The sequence below is a fragment of the Callospermophilus lateralis genome, chromosome 8 (genome assembly GCF_048772815.1).
Source record: "Callospermophilus lateralis isolate mCalLat2 chromosome 8, mCalLat2.hap1, whole genome shotgun sequence".
Lineage (NCBI taxonomy): Eukaryota > Metazoa > Chordata > Mammalia > Rodentia > Sciuridae > Callospermophilus > Callospermophilus lateralis.
In genome coordinates this window covers 101,249,117-101,276,961 of record NC_135312.1, presented here as the reverse complement: position 1 = coordinate 101,276,961, position 27,845 = coordinate 101,249,117, and the positions used below count along the sequence as shown (strand labels likewise).

At 32.7% G+C, this 27,845-nt stretch overlaps 1 protein-coding gene across 1 annotated transcript in view; it reads left to right on the top strand.

Moving 5' to 3' along the window:
- Ccser1 (coiled-coil serine rich protein 1) overlaps positions 1 to 27,845 on the top strand; it is a 1,032,529-nt gene that overhangs the window by 380,122 nt on the left and 624,562 nt on the right. Inside the window, exon 7 of the mRNA XM_076865083.2 lies at positions 7,391 to 7,474. Within this exon, the coding sequence (XP_076721198.1) occupies positions 7,391 to 7,474 (84 nt within the window). The remainder of the gene's footprint in view (positions 1 to 7,390; positions 7,475 to 27,845) is intronic.

The window sequence follows — 27,845 nt, the reverse complement described above, 5'->3', positions numbered from 1 at the left end:
GTGTTTTTAACCATTTGAAAAATTTTTTCTTTATATAATGTATATTGTGGGAAGGGACACTTCAATAATAGCTTTCTGGTCACACATACAACAATTCTACCTGTCTCTCTGAGGGGGAAAAAATGCTATATCAGAGGATTTCTTGACACATTTATAAGGACCTTTCTTGCCCCCAGAATTCCTGACAAGTGTTTCCTGTGGGACGATTAAAAACCGTTTATCACTTTCACTTGTTAACTTTATTTGTTAAGAAGCTCATTATTATGAATTTATAAAGATAGTTGTGTCTTAAGTATAGTTCCAAATTGATTTTTTTTTTTTTTTTTGTACCAGGCATTGAACCCAGGGGCACTTAGCCACTGAACCACATGCCCAACCCATTTTTTACTTATTTTGAGACGCAGTCTTGCTAAGTTGCTTAGTGCCTCACTAAGTTGCTGAAACTGGCTTTGAACTTGCAATAGTCCTGCCTCAGCTTTAAGAGTTATTGGGATTGCAGACATGCACCATTGTGCCTGGCCAAAATTAATTTTGATGAAACCTAGGGACTTTTGGACATCAGAGAGCTAATATCGCTTGCCTAGTAAGTCTCTAATGACCCTGAGAAAATTCTCATACTTCCATCAGAAGAATACTCTTTATTTTAAGATAGCTTTGGAAAATTGAACATCAATGTTTATCCTTAAATTGAAGTTTTATACAAATATACTGGGTGAAACAACACAAGTGAAGTGTCTAGTAATTCTCTTATAAGGATCCTGAGTTAGATTAAAATGTTATGTCCACTTTCCCTATAATTAGAAAAAAAAATGAGTCAATGGATTATATTGGTTTCGTATTTTACTTAGAGACAGGGTCTCACTGAGTTGCTTATTAGTGCCTTGCTTTCGCTGAGGCTGGCTTTGAACTTGCAATCCTCCTGTCTCAGCCTCCCAAGCCTCTGGGATAACAGGCATGCACCACTATGCTCAGCCAGAATATATTGTTTTAAACGAGTTTTACAAGTTCATTTTTTTTTTTAATGTTAGTGTAAGTATGTGAATCAGAGAGAACAATAGCAAATTGGAAATAACAAGTCTATAGTTGCATGAAACAAATTTTACATTTTAGCAAATTTTTCCTTGTGGGCTAATTTTTTGAAGTATTCCAAAAAATGTTGAACTATGATGAATTTTGCTGACAGGTGATGAGCCAAGTTTCAGGGTCTTGGTATTATAATGATAGTTTGCCTTTTAATTACCCTTGCTGCAGTGGTCTTCTCTGCTTCATTTTTGTGTGTGTGTGTGTTTAAAGCCTTACTTATCCCATAATTCTATCATTTTGTTCAATAGCCGATCAAGAAAGATTCTGGTAGTAAAAAAGATGATTCTGTGTTTTTATAAGGTGTTCTATTTAATGATGGAGATCGGTAAGAATTCTTAGGATTTCCTAAGACTACCATTTACAGATGAAAAGATAATGCTGGTTTCCCAAAATTCTTCTTTAATTACTTGAAAATATTACTAGGTATCTGCTGGGCATAATGATGCACAGCTACAATTTCAGGAATTCAGGGAGATTGCATGTTCAAGGCCAGCCCAGGCAACTTAGAAAGACCCTCAGAATAAAAATAAAAATGAACTGGGAGTGTAGGTCAGCCATAGAGCAGCCCTGAATTAAATCTGCAGAATCTGCAGTAAAAAAAACCACACATACACACGAAGAAATTTCTAGTGTGTGTGTGTGTGTGTGTGTGTGCGCACGCGCATGTATATATATGGGTGTGTATACACACACACACACACACACACACACACATATATATATATACTATATATATGCATACATACCACTATGACGAAGGATAATACAATTTCCTGGTTTGAATTGTATGTTAAATAACCCACTTGAGTCAAATGTATGAAAGATGATATGTCATGAGCTTTGTAATGTTTTGAACAACCAATAAAAAAAATTGTATGTTAAAAAATGCTTTTCTGAGATACTGGCTTTGTACATCTACATCTATTCATTCTTGACTTTACCTTGAAAAAGAACTACCAACAATTTTAATACCAAATAAATAAAATGTTTATATATATACATATATATAGATAATTAAAAATTGCATAGATTTTGTGTTTTATGTATAAGCTTCACGAATATCTTTTATAAATAGTTGAGTAAAGCAAGATATATGTAATATCTGAGAATCATTTAGTTTTAATTGTGAAAATGATTTAGGATATACAATCTGTGGTACTCTTTGGTAATACATTTGCTAGTTCTTAAAAAAGGTAAAAAGATAATTTTAAGCTATGTGCATTTTATCTCTAGTTAATATAGTACAGGTTGGGTATCCTTTATCAAAATGCCTGAGACCAGAATTATTTCAGATTTGGAAATATTTTTATATACTCAATGCAATATCTTAGGAATAGGATCCAATTTTAAACACAAAGTGCATTTATATTTCATATGACCTGATACACCTAGTTGGCAGTAATTTTATATATTTTTAGTTCTCCTGTGTTTTGACTGTACAAGCTTTCACATGAGGTCAGGTGTGGATTTTTTCCACTTGTGGCATTAAAAAGTTTTGGATTTCAGAGCATTTCAGATTTCAGATTGGGGTGTTCAACCTGTAGTACAGCTATTTAAAACATAATAATATATAATGCTTTATTATTTTTACATTTCCAGGAAAGCAACACCAGAGAAAAAAACACACTATTATAATTCAATAGAATGTTAGTTCTTTTTAGTGAGCACGTAAAGGTAGATTTATAATTTTTTGTTAAGTGTTTATAAAAAGAAAATTTAATACCATCATGTATATTATTAATAATGAAATGGATTATGTTTTCAGTTATTTTTAAAAATAATAAATAATTAAAATAGTGTTCTTATTGACCTAGTTTTCAATGATTGAAAGGCTTTTCTTCCCCTGGAGTTGTATTTTCATTAGCTCCCAGTTGTCATAGGCAGCATGCTACTTTAAAGCTAAGTCAACATAAGAATTACACTTATTTAGAAAGAGCTGCAAACTACATTGTCAATTATTATTCATTCTTGTGTTTTCTAATCTCTAACTTGCTGTCCTCCCCTGACATATTTCTGTTTTCTATTCCTTTTTCACTTGTTCATAAACATTCTGTTTTCATCAGCACTGATAGAGTGGTCTGTTTCCTTGGTTTTAAAATCTTTTGACCTTTTTGTTTACAAGAATGAGGAAATGGCTTGTAAATCATAAAGTATTTGATTTTTTGCATATGTGTGTTTCTAATTTCAAAATAAGACTTTTTTTTTTCCAGGTGATTGACAGATTCTGCTTGCCTTTATTTTTTGGATACCTGATTTCTATTTACACAGTCTTAAACAATGAGGTGGTTCTAATCACAGGTGAAAATATATCATAGAAGGCATGGGACTAAAGTCAGGAAACTGAATTTGGGACTAATCACCCCAATTTCTGGTTATGTGTCACTAACTTTCCAAACTTATAAAATAAGTGTATAGTAATATAGTAGCTCATTTTCTGAGTTCCTTAGCTTAGATGATAAGAACATTCTTGATATGCTTGAAACAGGCTACTTGAAATCATTCTAAATATAGCTTAAATAAAAAAATAAAAATTACATCATGAAATATTTTATTATAAAAGTTAATTGTCTGCATTTTATGCAGTTAGAGTAAGTCACTCATACTAATTCTAGTCATAATAATTTGCAAGTTGTCCATATATCCTGGTGATCTCTGTTACAAATCAACCCAAAACATCATGAGTTAAAGCTATAATGGATTATATTTACAATTTTGTAAGTCAAGAACTTGAAAATGATTCAACCAGGTGATTCTAGCTTAGGGTCTCTTGGGTTTCTTAGACAAGAGTGAGGTGCTGAGGTTGCAGTCACCTGAAGGCTAAATGTCCAAGGGGGCTCCTTTTTACAGTTGTAGTTGATGCTGCATGTTCTTTGGAAGCTCATATACTGCTCTCAGTGGGAGCACCATGTGGTTGTACTTATCATATCTGTTAGATCCTTTCTGCAAAGGAGTAGTCTGAAGAGAAACATTCTAAGTAACATCCTGTAGAAGCTGAGAAGCCTTTCCTGACTTGGACCTGAAAGTCATGCAGAGTTGCTTCCACTGTGTTCTATTAGTCACGCAAAGTCAGTTAGAACAGACCAGATCCTAGGAGAGCAGCGTTAGTATCACAAATATACAGCCATTTTTAGTCTACCATACTGAGTGCCATATTTATGAATATTATTGAAAGAGGAAATCATACAATCGAATTTTGGCCCTAAAATTAATTATAATTGAATGAGAAAGTAAGGATATCATCATTTTTAGATTATGTTTTCTAACTCTGAATAATGTGCATTTTAAAAATCACAAGGTTAAATTGGTTACATTAGCCCTCAGGTTAATGGAATAATTTTATTTTGAAACCCAAGAATATTAAAATCCTTTTAATTCTACACATCAGTATGCTTTCAAACTCAATAGATCATCTTGTCAAATATGCTGCAGAATTTTGCGGATATAATGAGAGTATTGAGAGAGTATTGTTATTCATCTCCATGTAACAGATTCTTTCAGCTGAGCAAGGAACTCCAGATCCAAGAGCCTAGGAGACTAATCCCTTGCTGAGGAAAAGTGGGTAGCTCTTGTGGAGTCTCAGGCACCACTGCCTTAAATCAGCCCTTTATATCAGACCACCCAGCAATGAGCTTGGACTTCTGCTGGAAAGCTGAGGCAGATAGATGCTAGAAGATCCAACAGCTAACCACATGCCTCACAGCTGCTCAGTGAATCCTTCATTGCAAAGGGACCTAAGACTTAATCAACAAAGTTTTTTGTTGCCATTGATTATCAACAGTATTTTTACTAATCAACATTTTGTTGATTAATTAGTTTAAAATGGAAGATTTGCCTCTCTTGTGTTTATGGGAATTATGAAGAAAGTTAGTTTTCTGAAAATATGCTCACTTTTTAAATTCTCATATTTTATTCCTGGGGAAATTTTTCATGAAGTTCACAGTTTCACAACTTTAAATTAGTTTGTTAGGGTCTGTAAACCAGTCAAGATGGCGCCTGGCATTTTGCCAGAGGGAGTGGTTTGTGAAGTAACGCCATCGAGCCATTAAGTGTGGAGATTCCTTATTGGTTGACTGCTGTATCTAGTTTATGTTAATTAAGATAAGCTGTGTGTAATGTATATATATACCCCTCCTGTGCTGCAATAAACGGCTCCCACTCCTGCTATATCAATGTACATTAACATAAAGAAGATACAGCAGTCAACCAATAAGGAATCTCCACACTTAATGGCTCGCTGGCGTTACTTCACAAACCACTCCCTCTGGCAAAATGCCAGGTGCCATCTTGACTGGTTTACAGACCCTAACATTAGGTAGATGGTAATATATTATTTATAGTTATTTGCAGACTAAAACATGCTAAATATTATATACCATCAGAAAAAAAATTCATAAAAGCCTTCTCTATCAATAACTGTGCAAATGAATTTTAGTGACCCAGAATTTTGTATTGTCTAACAAACAAAATGAAAGCATGTTCAAGAGAAGGTAAGATGAATTGATGGTGTCATTTACTATGTTTGGTGCTAATAATATGCTAAAGAAATAGAGTCTAAAGGCTCAAGTGGGGAGAAAAAGGAATTAAAGTAATCCAATGAAACCGGGGGAAAAACAAAGAGCTCAAGAAATTTTGTATGGAATAATATTTTGTTTAGATATTATGGCTTATTCCCTTTCCCCAAAAGAATGCATACAGTATTTATAAATAAGTAATAGTATTAATAGATAAGGGCCTATAACAAAAGTACACTTCTAATTATAATAATTTGCAAGTTGTCCATATATCCTGGTGATCTCTGTTACAAATCAACCCAAAACATCATGAGTTAAAGCTATAATGGATTTTATTTACAATTTTGTAAGTCAAGAACTTGAAAATGATTCAACCAGGTAATTCTAGATTAGGGTCTCTTGGGTTTCTTAGACAAGAGTGAGGTGCTGAGGTTGCAGTCACCTGAAGGCTAAATGTCCAAGGGGGCTCCTTTTTACAGTTGTAGTTGATGCTGCATGTAAAGGAAAACTTTCCATTGAGGTAAGTAGTAGTTTATATTAGTCCTAGAGTATGAGATATTGTGTAAAATGGAGAGATGAGATGAAAAGAGGGCAGTAAAATCCCAAGATGTTCATGTGTAAAGCAAGGAGACATAAAGCAACAATAAATTTCAAATCTGTAGGAGTGAACAGAGATTAAAAGGAGGGTAGAAATCAAAAATTCTGAAGCTTTTGAAATAAGTAAGTAAAAGATAAGGAAGGGAACAATATGCCATGCTAAAGAGTTTTGGCTTTTTTTTTTTTTTCCTTCCGAAATAAAGATGATACTCTGTTAAATTAGGAAGAGAAAGAATTCATTCCCAATTAGAAAAATCTCACTAATAAATAGGAAAAGTGATAGATATAAGAAAAAACATTTTAGGGACTATTGTAGAAATTCAAGTAAGGAGCAATGAGTTCCTAGAGTAAAACAATGTGAACTAGAGAGGACCAAGTCCAAGAAATATGAGGGAAGTAGAGGTTAATGAATTAGGTATCCGATTTGGTTCATAGTGAGTAGGAGCTGAGAGTACTGGGTGAATTCCTAGTTGTTATTTGAAGGAATAGGAACATAAAATTATCAGAAGTGAAGTTTCAGGGTGGGGCAAGAGCAGAGCTGCATGTTGAGTTGTCATGTGTGTGGGACAGTGCTATCTACATCTTCAGGAAATAGAAATATTAATGAGCTGCAACTTAAGAGTCAGGAGACTCTGAATTGAGGATAGTAGTTAGCAGCACAGAGTGGGAAGGGTCATGGGTATGGATCCATTGTGTACATAGAGGCCATGACTGTGGGTAGCCTGCACAGTGAGAAGATTAAATGCCCAAAGATTTCCAGTGAGAGGGTCACATATCATGGGTGATGAGACTGTTTAATGGCCACAGGTTTGAGAATTAATATTTAATCAAAACAGGGGAACAAATTATAAAGTGTCTCTTTGAGAGTATGATTATTTTTATTTCACTGACTATATATGCACAAAAATAAGAGGAAAGAATCAAAAATTACTCACTTCAGTCTGAAGCAACATAATGGACTAATGAGATAGATAGATAGATGGATGATTCTTATATACAATCATGTGTAACATAATAACATTGGATACATTAGCTTGTTTTTTTGTTAGAATATAATATTTAAAATATCATGCTATAGAGGAAATTTGAGTTTCATTATTCAGATGTAATTATCTCTCACTGTGTGAAGTTGACTTTCTTTATTAAGAGCAAAGTGAAAGGGCTAAGCTTATTATACTGTTTCTTTGATGTTTTTATAGGATATAATGAAAGATGAATGCTCTATGCTCAAGTTACAGCTGAAGGAGAGGGATGAACTTATTTCCCAACTTCAGGAAGAGCTGGTAAGTGACAATAATATTTAGCCAACAGAGTGTACTTTTGTTATAGACCCTTATCTATTAATACTATTACTTATTTATAAACACTGTTAATGATTCAATCTGTTTATCAACTTTATAATTCAACAGTAATAAAAACTATAGGTCTTTGACAAGATGGAAATAGAAATATGTGTGAAAATTTATGTAATTCTAGAAATAGATATTGAAACCAGGGTTAATCATTTCAGTTTTATCTATCAAAAATTTGAAGGCAAAGGCAATGTTTTGTTTTGTGAAGTGCATGATATGACTTCTATGAAGCAAAGTACACAATTATACAGAAAACAAGATGTATTTTACTTTTTATTTTTCATATAGTATGAAGTGTAGCTTTTTTCATATATAATTCACAAATAATGTAAAATACAAAATATATGTAGTTCAAATTTTAGTTATTTTATATGGCATTATTAAAGAATGTCAGGAAGGAATCATACCTTCACAACATGAAATATACTTGGTAGATAACAGGAAGAGCTGTGGCCATTAATTTTCTAAGTATGCATTTTCAAATTATGGATGTGTGTGAACAGTAGTTTAAAATAAAATGTGAACACTCTGCATATACATAAAACTCATAGTACTATAAAACAAGAATTAATAAGTGAGAAAGATTTTTTTCAAGTTCATCAAGACCTCTCAAAATGTGGGTAAACTAAATGCTGTAAAACAAACTGATTCATTATCAAGATCAAAAACCAAATTGTAGCCAAAAATATTCTTTATGATTGTTTTATATTTTGGCTACATTGACAATGTTGTATTATGTAACTGTTAAATAAAATTAAATGATGAAGCAGACTTTCTAGAACAAGGCTTCTGAAAACTCCTAACATTAATGACATATGAGACCAATTTAGAGCATTTTTTATTACTGACTCTTGATGACAGTGTTTTTACCAAAATTTGATCTTTATTTAGACTGTGCTCTGTGATTGGATTTATGGTGTTTATTGGTCTCCTGAACATATAATTGTGACTTTTAGAAGACCTATAAACCATTAATGAAAACAGGAATAGTATTATAGACAAAAGGAATACATCTTATATTACTGAAAATAACCTTTTATAAATATATATGTAACGTTTATGATATGAAGTTTATATATTACATATTGAAATCATTTTATATTGATACAGCCCTCTAGGAATATATTATAAAATCAAGCTTTATTTATGTAGCATATAAAAATATCTTTGAATTTAATGAATATCAAATATAGATGTTTTTGAAGATTGGAATTGTCAGTTTTAACATAGAAGAGTATTTATTCATTCACTTTGCCAGAGAGTGCTTATTTTGTATAATTAACTCAGAAAGAAGTATTCATTTTTCCTCTCAACATTAGTTGTGATCAGATTTAAAACATATGGTATATAAGAAATCAGACCTTCATTTGTTGAATGAAATGAAAAAGATAATGATTACTTACAGAGCCAACACTACATAGCTATAATTAAAGTAATTCAATACCCCTCCCTCCAAAAAAGTCTTATATTGGCTGACATACTAATATGAGGCATAAGTGTAAAATTATTATCTTCTTTTTCCTGTTCTTTAAACTGGAATTTCCCAAATTGGCTCCTTACGCTATAAAATTTCCCAGGTAGTAACCAAGGTACCATTTTAATTTTTGTACCATGTTATTTGCATAATCCTTTTGACTGTTTAATAAAGGAAAAATATTAACTTTTGAAAATATAGTTTGTTTTCTTAAATGAGAAGTGTTACTAAGTAAGAATGTGTGTAAGTGATATTTACAAATTTTAAAAGAAGAAACCTTAAAAAGCAAAAGACTCAATAAAACTAGCTTTGGAGCATTCATGATGGGGTGGGGGACAATCACATATAGTCCACCAGGATCCAAATAACTTCCAATCTTTGTAATAAATAACTTCTGACATTTTGTTAAGGTGGACATTACACTTTGTATTCACCCAAATTTGAAAATTCTAAACAATGTTAAGAGCGAGTTTAGCTGTTACTTACATTGCAGATTCATAATCTATAATAATTTAGAACTGGTTTCATGTTCTATTTTTTGTCATGGGTTTCATCTTTGATGACTCCTGCTATTATCATAAGCAATTTTATTCACCCATACATGGTAACACAAATTTAGATTTAATTAAGCCAAGAAATATTTCCATTAGGTCATTAAGAAATGTTTTTAAAGTAATTATGGTTGCTTATTTAGCCTTACTTTAACAGTTTCAAAGGTTGGCAAAAGTTAATCAGTGTTTGGGGCAAAAGAGATCATTTTATATGATTTTTTTTCCAGTGATATATTTTTAGGACTGTGTTTCCCCAGCAACAACACTATTGACACTTTGTTGTAAGTGGCTGGGCTGAGCATTGTAGGATGTTTAACAGACTCTCCAACACTCTGCACTAGATGCCAATATACACCCTGCAGACATTGCCAAATATCCTCTGGGGCCAAAATTACCTCCAGTTGAGAAACATCACTTTAGCGGTACCAGGTTAAGTTATAGTCCCTAAAAGAAATTGTGTTATAGGATAAAAATTTACCTATACCCAGAGAAAAACAAGTCCTAGGGATGAGCTTTTCCTTGGGTTCTACTTTTAAAAAAATGTGACACCAGAATGCATTACAATTCTTATTACACATAGAGCACGATTTTTCATATCCCTGGTTGTATATGAAGTATATTTACACCAGTTCATGTCTTCATACCTGTACTTTGGATAATAATGATCATCACATTCCACCATCATTTATAACCTCATGCCCCCTTCCTTTCCCTCCAACCCCTCTGCCCTATATAGAGTTTGTCTGTCTGTTCCTCCCATGCTCCCTCTCCCTATCCCACTATGAATCAGCCTCCTTTTATCAAAGAAAACATTCAGCATTTAGTTTTTTGAGATTGGCTAACTTTGCTTAGCATTATCTTCTCTAACTCCATCCATTTACCTGAAAATGCCATGATTTTATTCTCTTTTATTGCTGAGTAATATTCCATTGTGTATATATGCCACATTTTTTAAAAATTCATTCATCTATTGAAAGGCATCTAAGTTGGTTCCACAATTTAGCTATTGTGAATTGTGCTTCTGTAAACATTGATGTGGCTGTGTCCCTGTAGTATCCTGTTTTTAAGTCCTTTGAGTATAGATGAAGGAGAGGGATGGCTGGGTCAAATGGTGGTTCCATTCTTAATTTTCCAAGAAATCTCCATACTGCTTTCCATATTGGCTTCACCAATTTGCAGTCGCACTAGCAGTGTATGAGTGAGTGTACCTTTTTCCCCACATCCTTGTCAACACTTGTTGTTGTTTGTATGCATAAGAGCTGCTATTCTGACTAGAATGAGATGAAATCTTAAGCGTGGTTTTGATTTGCATTTCTCTAATTGCTAGTGATGATGAACATTTTTTCATATATTTGTTGATTGATTGTATATCTTGTATATCATTTCCTGAGAAGTGTCTGTCTGTTCAGGTCCTTGATCCATTTATTGATTGGTTTTTTTTCTTTTTTTTCTTTTTTTTTTGGTGCTTAGCTTTTTGAGTTCTTTATACACCCTAGAGATTATTGCTCTATCTGGTGTGTGAGGGGGTAAAGATTTGCTCCCAAGACACTATTCACCTCACAGATTATTTCTTTTGCTGAGAAGAAGCCTTTTAGTTTGAGTCCATCCCATTTATTGATTCTTGATTTTAATTCTTACACCAGAGGAGACTTATTAAGGAAGTTGGTGCCTAATCCCACATGATGGAGATTAAAGCCTACTTTTTCTTCTATTAGACGCAGGGTCTCTGGTTGTATTCCTAAGTTTTTGATCCATTTTAAGTTGAGAGATAGAGGTGAGACCTCTATCTCATGGTGACCTCTATCTCTGCATGGTGAGAGATATAGGTTTAATTTCATTTTGTTGCATATGGATTTCCAGTTTTCCCCACACCATTGTTGAAGAGGCTGTCTTTTCTCCAATGCATATTTTTGGCACCTTTGTCTAATATAATCTAATATAATTTTAATTTTGTGGATTAGTCTCTGTGTCCTCTATTCTGTACCCCTGGTCTACCAGTCTAATTTGGTGCCAATACCACGTTGTTTCTGTTACTATTGCTCTGTAGTATAGTTTAAAGTCTGGTATAGTGATGCCACCTGCTTCACTCTTCCTGTTAAGGATTGCTTTAGCTATTCTGGGTCTCTTATTTTTCCAGATGAATTTAAAATTGCCTTTTCTATTTCTATGAGGAATGTCATTGGAATTTTGATCAGAATTGCATTAAATCTGTATAGTACTTTTGGAAATATGGTCATTTTGATAATATTAATTCATATTAATATTAATAATTAACATTAAACCCTACTCCTTGGGTTGTACTTTATGTAGGTATTTGCATATTGTTTTAGTTACTTGGGATATTATAACAAATTATGTTAAATTGAATAGCCTAAACAACAGAAAGTTAATTTTTCACAGTTCTGAAAGTTGGAAGCCTGGGGTCTAGGTGTCAGCATGACTATGTTCAGGTGAGGATTCTCCTGGCTGACAGAAAGCCATCTTCTCACTGTGTGCTCACATGGCTTTTCTTTAGTACATGCACACAGAGAAAGAGAATGTGAAAGCAAGCCTTCTGTGTCTCTTTATATAATCCCATCATGAGGGTCCCATATCTACAGACCTTACCTACTCCCAAACATCTTCCAAAAGCCCCTTTTCCAAATATCATCACATTGTGTGTTAGGACTTCAATATATGAATGGGGGAAGGCACCATACAGTCAATAGCACGTATTATTTATGTTCATTCACGCTTGTTTAATGTTAACAAGTGGAGTTGTGGCTAGAGAGTGCTATTAAATTTCTTTTTCGAGCACTAAATATACATTTCAAAAATTATTATGCTTTTTCTGCTCTATGATTTCAGAATTATTACTTTAGCTCAACACTTCTTGTTTGCTAGGTTGGTAGATTTCACAAAGCACAAATATACTATAAAACTCAAAATAATAATTTGATCTTAAATTATATATTTATATTGTTTAGAGAAAGTATCCAAATTATTAGCTGCGTTTGTAACTTGAGTGTATTCTATAACCACACTTTCAATTTAGTCCTTTCAGTTTTCTTTAAAAAGAAGACAACCAACAGTTTATATTCTTAGGAACAATTTCAAGAAGAATAAATTATTATCTATGAACTTTTTTTTGTATCACTTAAACTTTGGTGAGCTTTATTGGTTTTCCACATATAAAAAATAATAATTGAAATTATTTTATTTTATCCAAAGGAATATTATATGTTTGATTATTAGAGTATCCTGGTATTATATACATGGTGGGGCATATAATTGAAAGAAACAAAAACCACAATCTGCAGCCAGTAGTTATGTCTTGTAAACAGGAAAGATGTGGCTCACAACACAGAACATGCACTCCCAACTCTGTTATAATAAAACATGATCTCCCCTGCACTGCTATAAGGCATAGTGAAGGGTATTGCTAGTCTTATCTATGTGATACAGGCTATATAAATAGCGTGTTTTCACGTTGATAGTGAAAACTCATGGCCTTATAACAAGAGGAAGATCCTTCATTTTCCCTTTCCTCACTTTCTCTTTTCACCTGCAAAGACATGAGTAGGCAAGCAGTTTTTAATCCAGGAGAATTGGCAACTGATCCCTGCCATCCTGGTGACCAAATCTCAGACTTCCATACTTCAGAACTGTAAGAAATTGGGATCTGTTGTTTAAGTCACCCAGTCTATGGTGTTTGCACTAATTGGCCTGAGACTTAGTACCCACACCACGTCTAAGCATTATCTTTACAGTTGTTGGTCCTTTTTTCTTAATAGATGTGTTTTAGATTCTGGTGCTGCATATGTGCCATTTTTCAATGTTTTATCTAGGTATATGTGCCATGCAAAAATGACACATACACACACACAGCAGCAGTGATTCAGTAATACAATCCATTCAAGTTTTCTTCAAATGATATAATTGTTTTTCTCCTGAAACTCAGTATCTTCATATTTGATCTCCCCAATCTGTCTTTCCAATTCCTTTTATATTTTTCCCTCAGTATTTATGGGTTTTATCTTTAGTTGAGATATTTCTTTTAACATTGAGTTAATTCTCAATGACTACACTTTCATAGTCTGAGATATATTAAAATTAAGAATTCTATTTTTAATTCCAGAAAATAATTTGAGACTTTAAATATACAATATTATTTATTAGTCACTTATCTTCATAGCATTTGTGTTTTACTTTACTTGACCTGTCCTTGTGTTTTTCTTGTTCTTGTTTCCTAGCCTCTTTGGTCCTCTTAAGATTCACTCTTTCTTTCTTTTACTTATTTATTCTTCCTGTTCATTCTCAGCACTCATTTGAAAATTTAACCCACAAATGGTCAAAGGCCTAAGGCACTCTTAACCTCTGTTGCCTAGTGACAGTGAAGAAACTTGAAAGTCCTACAACTTCCTTTATAACACCATGAATTCTCTTCAGTTATAAATATTAGACACCTACCGCCAATGTGGGGACTGCTCTGCAGTTTTTCTAAGCCAAAAATACTCTTTAGATACTCTTAGGACCAGAAATTTGGAAAACATTACTCTTCCTTTCAAGGATAAATATTTAGTCATAAATCTTTCCTCAGAAATTTGGACTTCTTATCACCAACCCAGGATTCTTGGCTCTGTGCCCAGTGGCTCTGGTTAAGCCCAGAAGAGAACAAAGCTGTGAGCTTTCTCTTTCCTCCCAATGCTCATGAGGTCATAACACTCTCCAAGTCTTGCCAGTACTCACCAGCCTTTGTTTCAGCTCAAAAGTAGTTAGTGTGACCTTGGAAGAAGATGATGTAGGGAACTGTATTCAGAAAACCCCTGTTCTTTTGAGACTTTTTCTGCTCACATGTTTGAGTAAGCAAATCCAAACTAGTAACTGTTATTCAACCCTACTTCCTCTCCACCAGTGTAATTTTTAGAGCATATTGCGCAAAGCCTAGATATATGTGCCAAGTTTGACCAACTTACCTGGGGTTTTGAGAATAAATAAGAAAGAGAGGAATGCACAGATTTCTTCTCTTTTCTTCTTTGTGGCTCTACTATTACTCGAAGAGAAAAATGAGGGCATGTACTGCATAAAAAATCACAATATAAATTTCTAGCTAACTCGAATTGCCTTGGACCAGATTAAGGTATTTTTCTCTCTGTGCCTTAGTTTCTTAAGCTTTCAAACAATATTATCTTGTGGCTTAGGGCATTTTGTGCTGCTTTAACAAAGTACCATAGACCATATAATTTATAAAGAACAGAAATTTATTTCTCACAGATCTGGAGGCTGGGAAGCCCAAAATTGAGGCACCAGTGGGGTAGGGCCTGACATTACTACTTCCAAAATGGCACTTTGAACTCTGAGTTCTGAGAGAAGGAATGCTATGTCTTTACATGTCAGAAATGCAGAAAAATGTGAATATAATGCCTAAAGCCCTCTTTACAGCAGCATTAATCCAATCCTAATTCTAATACCTCCTATTAGCCCCACTTTCAAACACTGTGACACTGAGGGATATATTCATACCATGACACCATAATATTAAAAATAGTGGGAGGCAAAATCAGATTTTTTTCAAGTGCATATTGTATGGTAACATGATATAAAAACTATACGTAGATAGAAAGTCTAGAATAGTCAATAGTACTTTTCTTTGGATAATGAAAATGTGTTCTATTATAACTTAGTAGTGCCTCACTTTTACTGACAAATACACACTACTTTTACACTTAGAAAAAAATTAGATCTCTTTGGAAAATAAATGAAGAACTTAGATGAGTTTAGTGGTTTTATTCTGTGTGCGTTGGGTGAAATGATGATATCAGTGGGGTCTTGTGGATTTTCATGTCCCTACTCAGTGGACAAGAGTTGTCTTATTTTGTTGTTTTTGCATACAGTTATAGCCTGTAAAAGTTTAGTTGATGAGAAGCCACAGAATAAAATCAAACAGACCAAATAACTGAACAAGATGATTGCTAAGAGCTACTCTGAATTATTAGAAGAGTAGGAAGTGAGATGAAAAGCCGACACATACACCTCTATGAGAATTAATCAACATCATGTTGATTGGGGAGGATATTAGCTAATTGAGAGCATGGAACAAAACCAACATTTAGAATCAGGACTGATAGGAAGGGTTTTTATGATAATTAAATAATATTTACATGTATATTTAAATATAAGCATTTATTTTCTTTGTAGGACATATTATTGAAAGTTGGGACTTTATTGAAAGTTGGAACTATAACTTTCCTATAGAATACAAAGATAGTGGCGTTTTACTCATTTATTAACATACTTAATGCAAAGTTTAAGTTGAGTTCCAAAGTCTAAACATAATAACCAAACATAAGCATACTTAACCAGAATCAATTATAACACTGTAAGTTACTGAACATATCTATATATGTTTACTTTATTAAATTTAATGATATGAAACAGAAATATTTCTCTCGCTGATGAAAAGTTTTAGAGTTTTTCTCTGCTATACAGTGAAGGTCACTTTGAGGAATGCCATGTAATTTTATTGCTAACATGAAACTGAGGGACATTGTAAACATTATCTTCATGTGGCTAAAATAAATCCGAGAGATTTGTCAAAAATATTGATGATGAAATGTAGCCTTGTGTTTTGGGGAAATGGATATTTCTTATAAATTATTATTAACCTTGTAAGTGATTTCAGAAATCTTATAAGTCGTTTCACATTTTGCTTGAAAAGTGTGCCCCACATGATAGCAAAAATTAAAGAAATTGTATTTAGCATTTATTTATGAGTTTTGTCAAAATATTTTTTAAGTAAGTCAAAAGCAACTTACAGATGAAAGGAAATTCTAGTTAGTCTTTCATTGTGAGGAACAAAATTTAACTGTCCTAATTTGAGTCAGTGTGCCATGCTTTGAATTTATGATTTTGTTTTTCTAGTAATTTGATCGCCTGTTATTTATACTCTGTCAAAACGTTAAATGTATTTATATGGAAGTGCGCATTGGCAAAGGTGAATTTTAGATAGTTTATGATTCTAAACTATAATGAATTCTCCCACTCAGAGTCTTCCCTTTGGGCATTTTTATTCATTTTCTAGCTGATCTGAGTAAAAAGCCTCAAGGACAGCTTTTTGAAATGTATTTCTTCCCAAAATATTTATTTCTGTTTAAAAGAAAAATCTAAATGAGTCTCCCCAAAATAAAATAAATTTTCTAAAAAACAAGTTTATTAGCTTTAAGAATACATGCAGATATAGCCTTTATTCAAGGAATAAAAATAAAACAAAACAAACCCCTTCTCATGTTTGTCTTCATACCCTTCTGTTTGCTAACATGACAATAGATATATGTAACAAGAGGTAGCAGGAAGTGCTGGGGATGTGGCTCAAGCGGTAGCGCGCTAGCCTGGCATGTGTGCGGCCCAGGTTCGATCCTCAGCACCACATACAAGCAAAGATGTTGTGTCCGCTGAAAACTAAGAAAAAATAAATACTAAAATTCTCTCTCTCCCTTTTTAAAAAAAAAAAAAAAAAAAGGTAGCAGGAAGCCATCACCTTCCTTAAACACCAGCTTTCTAAGTTAAGCAATGAGAGGGCATGATGATTGTAGAGCATGAAAATCACTGACTAGAAGTTACTGGTACTATTATCAAGGACCAAAATTCTAAAACTATCAGTGATAAAATACTCCCCCCACCCTGGAAAGATTTGCTGTGGATCTGAATAAGTTATGATTTTTAAGTTTATACACAAACACAATTTCAATTATCACATTTTTCTTAGACATTTTTTAATAAAATATAAATTTTTAAAAAATAAAAGCTGACTAGGAGAACTTTTAGTCCTAGAGAAACCTATGCAAAGATTCAAGTATGAATTTCCTTGAGAGAGTTGAGTTTATAACAGTACAGAACATTTCAGCTAGCTTTAAATAGACTTTGCATTCATATCCTTTGTGGTACTGAGTATCTCTGTACTCAACAATAGATTCAAAATAAGCAGTGAAAGCATAATTATGGGAATGAAGGAGTAGAATTTTAGTCACTAAATTTTACCATTTGATGCAACCATTTGGATTACTTATTTGAATTTAAGATTTAAAAACAAAGGAATAAAGAGTGAACTTTGAAGTTCAGGTTTTTTAGGAAATTCATGGAAATTTCAATTCATACATTAAATACTTTACTGAATTTTAATACAATCTTAAAAACTTGACAGTTTTTCATTTTGGAGCATTAATTATGTATTTCAAAACTAATGCACACCAAAAAAACATAAATGTTACATCAGAGGCAAGATTTAGTGTTTGCCTCAATCTCTTACAGACGCTAGTCTTTTTAAACCAACATTATGTTTATAAAAATTTACTTGCTTTTGATAATTGTATATTTACAAACTTCAATAAAACAAAGGATTAGCTGCCTGCATTTATCTTCTGGCCCTTGTTAGTATAAATTCAATTTTATGACTATTATTTTATCATAATTTTTTTTTCTTATAAAAGAGGAAGTTGTTAAAATGCTCTTGTCCTGGTGCTCAATACAGTAGGTACATCGCCAAGTTGAGGATACTTTTCCTCTGGTAATGTAAAGATTGTCTCAAGAAAGCCAGGTAACATAAAAGAGGTTAAAAAGATTATATACCTTCTTGTATTATTAAACTTTTCTTGTTCTCATTCAAAGGAGATATTGAAAATTATATTCTTACTTGAGTGCAAATAAACATATAAATAATCATTTTCTCGGGCCCTTTAAAACACCATTTAGTCTATTTGAATGAAAGCCAAGCTCTCAGCTCATTTGTTAACATTTGAATAGCAAAGCATGGGACTGCATAAAGGAGATTGAGAATTGATGATTTTTTTGAAAAATTGAAGGCAATTGAAAAACCAAAAGTATACCATTATGTGTAATCAGGTTACTATGCATAATAAAAAAAAGAGTGAGCTAAAAATAAAAGACCCACAAAGAAATGCATATAGCTAAATAGCACTTTATCAAGATTCTGGAGAGAAGAGTAACTTTGATTTAGTTTAAAAATATATTCAGAATTCAAATTGAATAAAATTGTACACCCTTGAAGCTTTAATAACAGAATAATTCCTACTTGATAAGAGAAACATTCTTTGTGCATGAAAATCATATCCTGAATTCATCTTAAAAGTAATTTCCCACTTGCTCTACATTCTATTATAATTTATGGTATTATTTCATGCCAGTCATTTTAAGAAAGAATATTGCAGCCCCATGGATGATTTACATAAGAACAGACAGCTGTAAGTACTTTCAAATCCTCTTTCTTTCTCATATTTAGGAAACATTAGGAACAGAAAAGAAATAGATTAGGTATACTTAAACATTATTAAAGTGTCAGGCTACTTTCCTTCTTTTTTCAGGAGAATTAATTGCATATATTCCAGAAAAGGCTTATCTCAGCAGTAATTACTCTCTACCCAGCTCTGTGAGACAGATGTAGAGTATGAATATGACACTATCCTATGATACATAATGGGGATTAGCCTCTAGTTCTTTTCGTACCCTAGTACCCTGATGAAGAGCTGCCAAAAAGATATGATCTTTAATATTGTGCAGCATTTGCTGTACAACCCTACATATTTGTTTAAGTCTTTATCACAAAGTGTTGTCATATTGTAGTTTGTCATGGATAAAGAGAAATAATTGTTGTATAATGTAAATTCCAGCAGAAGGTGTTTTACCTTTAACATGTAAATAGAGTTTAGAAAGGGGGATGCAACCACACCATGAACAAAGTGGGTATGTTGCTGAAATTAATTTTTACATGGTTAAGTCACTGAATGTTTTGAAGATTGTTTCATTTATTCTGTTAGAGATGTCATACAATTTGCAAACTACTTTGCTTTAATTTTTTCTTTTTTCATACCAATTGACATCCTATGGCTTAGAGTAAAAATTTACCAAATTCAACTGTTTAAGTGGTCATCAAGACACAATGACAGCCAAAGATATAGAATTCAGGGGAAAATACAAATCATGTTCCTGAAATATTAGTGAAGTTAATATGCAAAGGTGTACATATATATACGTACACACACACACACACACACACACACACACACACAAATACGCACATGTGTTTATAGAAGCAAATTTACAACAGATTTAAATATCTAAATAGCTTTTATTAGCCATTTATGAATCAGGCACAACTCTAAAATAAACATTTAGAAAAGACCCTCAGTGGGCATGGCAGAACATTAAGATAATATTTATAAAGTTGCTTGAGCAGGAACAAAGAAGTAGCATAAGCCCAAAAGTGGATTGGTTATCATCAGATTACTTCATGTTACTTTCCTTGTAAGGATTAAATCAAAGGGACTTTCTTATTATGCTGACAGAACTTGGACTATTTGGGAATTTGACTTTCAATTTTTTTGAAACTTTCATTTTCAGTTTGGTATTGTGGAACTTTATACTGAGTGACTCCATTTTGGATTCATTTAGTAGTAGATATGTACATGATGCTCTACTGCACAATAGATTACCTTTAAATATTTGAAAGCCAGTCTGAGCCAGACTTTGATTGGAGCAAGGATCAATAAGAAAAAGAAATGCAGTGGTCACTGTCTTTAAGAAGCCAACATTTAAATGAAGAAGACAGGCAGAAACAGATAATTTTAATAAGAATAGCTATTAATTACTAAGCACCTGCTTTTTGATAGATGTTTTCCTCAATGCATAGGTTGATTATTGTCTTTAATTTTTATAATCAAATTGAGAAGTATTATCACTCCCAATTTATCCATAATAAAACCAAAATTCATAGAAATTAAGCAATTTCTTCAACCTGCATAATAAGTGATGGGATTAGGATTTGAAGTAACTTTTGTCTGACTCCTTGAACAGGTTTTCTCACATTTCAAACATTGTTAAGTTACAAAGCTGTGAGATTTGTGCTGTAAAAGTGGATAACCCAATTTATTTTTGCTGCATATAAATACCATAATAAAAATAATGGCTATTGTTTATAGATTGCTTACCTAGTGCTTGGTAGTGATAATCAGAAGTGAGTGGTTAGGGCCACAAAACAGACTTATTTTGGAGGAATGACCTACAGTAACTACACCTTCAATAGCCTTCAATAGAAAGGGCATAGGATATTAAAAACTAATGTCATTTCTATTACCATGTCCTGTTTCATGGATACATCTTCCATCTGAGCTTTGAACACAGCAAATGCCGCCTATTTTTTAAAAGTGCTTGTAAAATCACAAATTGGTGTTATCAGAACAACAAAGAGAAAACAATTTAAATATAGAAGAAGGTACATTTTCTGTCTACACATCGAGCATTAATAATTGAGACTATGGAATAAATTGATAAGAGACAGGTTAACAGGAGAAGATGTATATAATGTATCTATAATGTATCGTGTGCACAAAGGCATCAAAGGAAAAAATGATGAACACCCTAAAACCTAATGAGATTCATATACTTTTTTCATAAGGAAGGAAAGAAGGTGGATGTAGGCAATTTAGGGAAGAGTAAGTGATTTGGGGAAAAGATGAATGGGCTATTGGATGAACAGAATATAGTTTACAACAAAGTTTGTTACTTAACTCTGATGTCTAATCTTTCTCTCCTGTGATAAGTGTTGTTCTTCCTTAATCATTGCTGTTTGTTAAAACCCTTAGGAAGGGGATTGTGACAGATTGATTCCTTTGGGAAGTTTCATCCCTAGGCAGTTATGGAGAACTCACAGAAAACCTCTTCTTCAATCCACTGTTCCCCTAATGCTCTCTGTTCAAAGTAATCAGTATATCAAAGGACCATATTTGAAGGTAGCATTTCCTGAACTGCAGCAGAGAAAGCAAAAGTTTTTTAATGATACTGAATATCTTCTGTATCTGTATGGCAAATCAGATATATACATTCTTGCATATATCTATTTCACATCACCAATAAATCTATCATAGTCAGCCAAATTTAAAAGGAGGAAAATATCAAAATTGAGGAAAAGCACTATATCTAAACAAACATCACCAAGTGTCTGATATCTTCTTTTGATCAAATACTTGTTTGAACAAAACATGAATAAATGAGCTAGAAATGTATTTTCAGAATTAATTTCATTTCACTTCACAACTATTTGACTAAGCTATTTCTAGGACTATTTTAGTTTCTATAAGGGACGGATAGGAAGATTCAAAATGCAACCCGTGATGATTCCCATCCAGAAGCTGGGGCTTACGTATTGTTCCTGTGGGTTCCCTTATCACACTCCACTGTGGTGTCACCTTTACTTGGTTTCTCTTTCATTGACAAATTCCTTAATGATGGGTCCTTGTCATCCTTAAAAGCTCCATATCTAGCAAGGTTGTAGGCATTAGTAAATATTCAAAGAAGTGAATGAAATTTATATCACAGATCTTTCTCTTACATTTGCTAAAAAACCTTTCAAGAATAAAGCAAGACAATGGCATTATTATTAAGTTGTATAATTTGGGAGATAAAACAATAGGAAAAAACTGGAAGAAGGTGCAAGTTTTGCTGTATAATTTCCTTAAGAAGTTGTACAGAATAAACAAGCCAGGAATGTGAAAGTAGGGAACTTCAATGCCAATTGGCTGCCACCAAAAATAATGAAAAAGAACATGGCAAAGGAAAGAAGAATTATGAAATGTTGCAAAGATCAGTAATCAAGAGAAATTATAGAAACAAAGATAAAAGGAAAGATCAAATCAATCATAATCTAACATTCTAGAAACTGAAGAAAAGTTTTAAAGAAATATTAAGCAAAATAGTGAAAAAATTTTCAAAAATTTAGGTAATAGGAATATCATCTGCTTCTCTTTGCTTCACAAGAAAAATCATTTGATTGAACAAGATTTGGAGGTACTCTTTAAAAATATATTTTTGCAGATGAAATGATCTCTAGAGACAGTACTCAATTTATAATGGTTCAATTAATGATTTTGTTTTTGCTTTATGAATAACTGAACATATACTCTTCTGAACTATTTTTCACTTTCAGCATAATATTCAATGAATTACATGGTTTTCAACACTTTATTATAAAACAGGGCTTGAGTTAGATGATTTTTACCCAGCTGTAGTTAATGTAAGTGATCTGTACATGCATGTTTGGTTAGGCTAAGCCAAGGTGTTGGTAGTTAAGTTGTACTAAGTGAATTTTTAATTTATGATATATTTTTGGATGGGCATCTGTAATGTGAACGAACAATTAGTAAGTAGCTTTGAGTAGGAAAGTAATGACATTGGAGAAAGAAGAACTGCACTAAAATTAGATTAATATATAATAAAATGGAAGAGTAAAAGTGACTTTAAAATAGCAAACACGTTCTGAGAAGTACAAAGGCTAAGAAATATATGAGGCAAATAAGGGTCTATATCAAGTGTCAATATTATGAAGGGTAATTTAATTATGTTTCACATTGCCCTCAGTTGTATTTTTTTTATAATTGTGAAAACTAAGGTTCAAAGATATGTATATACATGTAAATTCAACTATTTGCTATGGAGGAGTACAAATGCTTCACTTTACATGTTTGTACTAAAATTATTTCCCACTGTTTTAGGGTGCACAGACTTACGGATGAGAGGAACAAAGAAAATACAAATTGTGTCACATTGGTGATTAAGAGTATTTTTGAGCTATTGAAGCTCATACAACTTTGTTACCTTGGAATGAAAAATTCCTAATAGTCTTATAATTTTCCACATGCAGTAGTCAATTTTCCTTTTACTAAATTCCCAGTTCCTAGCACAATTTGCAGTTCTTGGTTTATTACACAGCCAGCCAGGATGAACTTGAAGGCTCCCAGGCTTCAAGGCTGCCATGATCAATCTTCCATTTCTAGCAATTGCATAACTTTTGTCATTTGTTCTTGGTCTGTGAACAATCTAATTTGGTAGCAACACAAAATTGCTATTTAAAATGATGTGAATTTTAATAATTACTACTGAGGAGTGAAACATATCTAGCACCAACATAACAACATCTAATTCATGTGAACCCTCTGCTGTCCTTTTTCATGTTGGTCTTTAGTCATCCACAGTCTGTCTTTCAATACTGTTCTCCACAACTGTGTATCTTTTCAGTTTTATTCTCGTTCACACTGTATTTTAAACAGGGAAATTAAGGGTTAGCATTATTAATGAACTTTCCCATAAACTAACAAGTAGCAGGGGAATGATTGAGGGATGCTTTATGGGGCCCTACCCTAACTTCCCCCTAACTTCTCTTAAAACTGACAAAGAGATACCACATTAGAGAGCAGAGAGAGAGGCCAAATTAATTGAAAAGATATTTGTTAATTGATGTTTATTTCTTAGCAAATCTAACCTTTTTAACTTAAAATAATAGGGCGTATTCATAGCTCTCTATCATTTTGCACACAGGAATTTTAGGCTGTGTATCCTATCTTGTTATGACATGTCATTTAAGAAAACTTTATCATTTTAGTTTCCTGTGAATGAGAAACTATATATTTTTTTCTTCCCCTGAATTTTGTCACAATGAGCACATTTATTTTAGGAAAAATAGATAAGCTGCTAGAAAGGTAACAATATTCCTTTTAAATGGCTCAATATTGGCTAAACAATTTGTTTAAGTTATCTCCAATATGTTGCAAAAGGCAGACACTTGGCAAGTTTAAAGCCATTCATCTGATGTAATTGAACTTAAGGTTAGAAGAATGCTTTATTTCATCCTTGAAACTTTACGAACACAACTGTCATATCAACAATAAATACTGCTTAAACAATGTTAACTATTTGCATTTTACAGTAGGGAGTATTTTTTTGATCAAAGTAATAATTGTAACTAAACATATAAAACTTATTTTTGACTATACTTTTTAAATCTCCTTAAAAATAAAAGTTATTTAGTAGCATAAGGGAAACGAAATTATCAATTATCCCACCATAACTCTTCTGGAAATATTTGGGTATTACCACCATCACCCTTTTTATGTGGTTGAAATAATAAGAATTATATATTTTATGCTCCACTTTTTCTTAATTAAATATCACATAGTATCTTAAATGTCTAATTATTTAAAATATATTCTCAGAAGTAAGATTCTCAGAATAAGCTTATTATTAAATGCAGGCCAGACATTCTTTTTCATAATCATCAAGTATTTCCTTTTCTTTCTAATTTGTTGCCATAATTTATTAACAATATCTTCTTTTCCAGTTATACATTAAAACAAGCCATTATTACATGGATCCTATTCATGAAACAATGAAATTTCAGTAACTCTATTTTTAAAGTTGTCTGTTCTTCTAGAAATGCCTAAAAATGAATCAATATTTTTTAAAAATTTTGGTAAAGATACTCGTCTAGAACTCCACATAATAAGTATAGATATTTGATAATATAATCAAAACTGTTTCTTTTTTCTGAGCAACAGCATATGAGCAAAAAAATTTTAAGTGTCATGTTCTGTAATGTGTAAAAAGTGCTTCTTTAAAACTATGCAATGCAAGCATGTTAATTGCATTGAGTTGACCTTTTTCCTGTTTGATGACTCCTCACTTTTTATGTGTGCTAAACTATGGTTACTGAAATATATACCATGTTAGAGCTCTATGAAAAAAGACATAGTGCTTTATGGAAGCATTTTATGTCTGTTACTACACAAATGATCATTATTTCTTTGATTCCTTTGATTCCAGAATCTGCAGAAATTGTCCATATTCTTATTTTACACAGAAATATTTATTATAACTTTTCATGAAAGAACACAGACAAGGCCAATATCTCTCACATTTCATAGATTTGACCTTTGAGCAGTCAATGGTGATTTTGTATAATCTTTAAACAAAGCATTACAGGACAAGGGAATTGCAACTTTATTCATAACATTTTTCCTTAGATGAAATACTAAGCTCACTTTTGTAAAGAATGCATTTCCTGTGGATAAATGGGATGACCCAAACCTACTGATAAAGTAAGCATTTTATCCTGTTTATACTCAATGTTCAGAGAAGCAGGAGGATGTGCATTAATGTCATTTTAAAGGCAATGAATCTTTCATTACTCAGCACTTTCCCAGTTACCTCTCTCTAAAACAAGGACAGTATCAAGTCTCTTATATTATGGGGACTATCAATAACCCTCTTATTATCCTATTTATTAGGTTTTTTTTTTCTGTAGAAATAAGAAAAAGCTTATACTGAGGTATTTGCACATCTCTATAATTGCATTTTGTTTATTCACTGTCAACCAGTCCCCAGTGCACAAAATACTATACTAAAAATCAGCAAATGTGTATTTGGTAAATAAATGAACATATTTTTTAACAGGAAAAATAAAACCCTAATTCCTCAGTTAATTTAAACAAATAATCCCTTCAATGTGTTATTTATACAACTTGAAACTTTTTTTTTTTTCACAGTAAAGGCAGTCTTCAGTAAGATCCCTATCAGTTCTCTCCCTTAGAAGTGTCAAGCCCATTTCCCTTTTTAGTACTAAGAAGGTGATTATTAATGATCAAGGGAACCTTAAAGTGAATAAGTTACTTCTTGTTAATAATAACCATTTTAAGTCATTAGAATTTCATACACATTCCAAAGAACAATTTTGGTATTATTAGTACCTCAATAAACTGAATGAATAATTGATACAATATAATATTGATGCTAGATTTTACTCAAATTAACCGTTTCAATATAATCTTCCTTTTTCCTGCTAAGATTCCTTGGCAAATTATAGAGCACAAAAAAAAAAAAAATAAGTTACAAACTTCCATTCTAGGAGTGAATAATAATGGATAGTTTTCAAGTGTTGGTCACTTATAGGAAAGAACTGTGTGTACATTAAATGCCATTTTTAAACTTCTTCTAATATTTTAAAATATCTTGTTTTTATTTACAAACATGTTTCTTAGTATTCTAATTTTGCCTTTTTCCAAATTAGAACAACTAATCACAGCTTCATATTTAAACTTAATGTAATCAATTTAGGTACATTTGCCACTTCTTGTTTAAACTGCCTTTTAAAGTGCACAGTATTTATTACTTTGGAGCCATGAGACAAACCTGTAAGACAGTAATCCCAATTCACTTATATGCCAAGAATTACTGTGAATTGGTACCTGGGATTTGCCCCATGAGCATATTTTATTTAAATATGGTTGTAGACATTTTGTTTTCTTTCTCTGTACATCATTGGTAGCATTTAGTGCTTTGTTAGTGGCACCTGGATTGTTCATTGAGGGTGACAGCTTAGGAAAACTGAATTTTCCCAGAGAGGCATATCCAAGTAGACTATAGTATTAATTTTGCCAACTTGAAACAGACCATACCAGGTAATTTTAATTTTATGCAAGACATCCCAGAGACTTTTGCTGCAGTCTGGAGAGTCTCATGCCATTGTGAAATGTTTGACGTATTACAGGTAACCAAAGGTCTGGGACATAGTGCATGTTTTCTAACTTCCTAGTGACTGCACTATACTAAATAAATCCTAGAATGCAGTGATAGAGACTCCACCATTTAAAACTGTGCCTTTGTATATAACTTAAGATTATTTCAGGATTTTGGGGATTGCATTCCTGTTTTGGCCTTCTTTTGCACATTCTGAGCTATTGAGACCTCTCATGTGACCTGGCATGAAGTTATTGGCGTTTTATATATATGCAAATATTGTGGCACAGTTGGGTAGAAATTTTTAGGTAAAAATAATGTTGACTAGTGGGGTTTTTATGCACCCTTATTTGTGCCCTTCATTACCTTAAATTTCTGATATTGATGACTAGAAATACCATCAGTTTGACCACGGAGGAGAAGTTTAGGTCAACCTAACCTTTGAATCTGTCATTCTGATGTATCAGTATTGGTCAAGTGTCAGAAACTGCATAGAGGATTATGTTTGTGGCTTAAAATGGATGAGCCAGGCGTGGGTTCTGCTCAGCATCCTCAATTCATAAGCCTTGCTATGTGGGTCACTTTTCCTCCTCTGCACTCTCTACTCACTCTTGGTGTTCCTGAAAAATAATGAAGACACACAGATAAATTTCCAATTCTAAGGTTATGAATAGGAGAGGAAGTGAATGTACTATGAAAATATTATACTTATTTAATATGCTTCAAATGTGTCCCTAGAAGTCAGTGTGTTGGAAGCTTGATATCCAGTGCAATGGTAGTGAGATGAGACCTTTAAGAAGAGATCAGGCAGTGAGGAGTCTGTCCTAATGAATACATCAGTGTCATTATTGGAAGAGTAAATTTGTGTTAAAAGCATGTTTGGGCCTCTGGCTCTTTCTCACATACTTTCTTGTCACATGCTTTATAGAGTGTTATGAGGCTG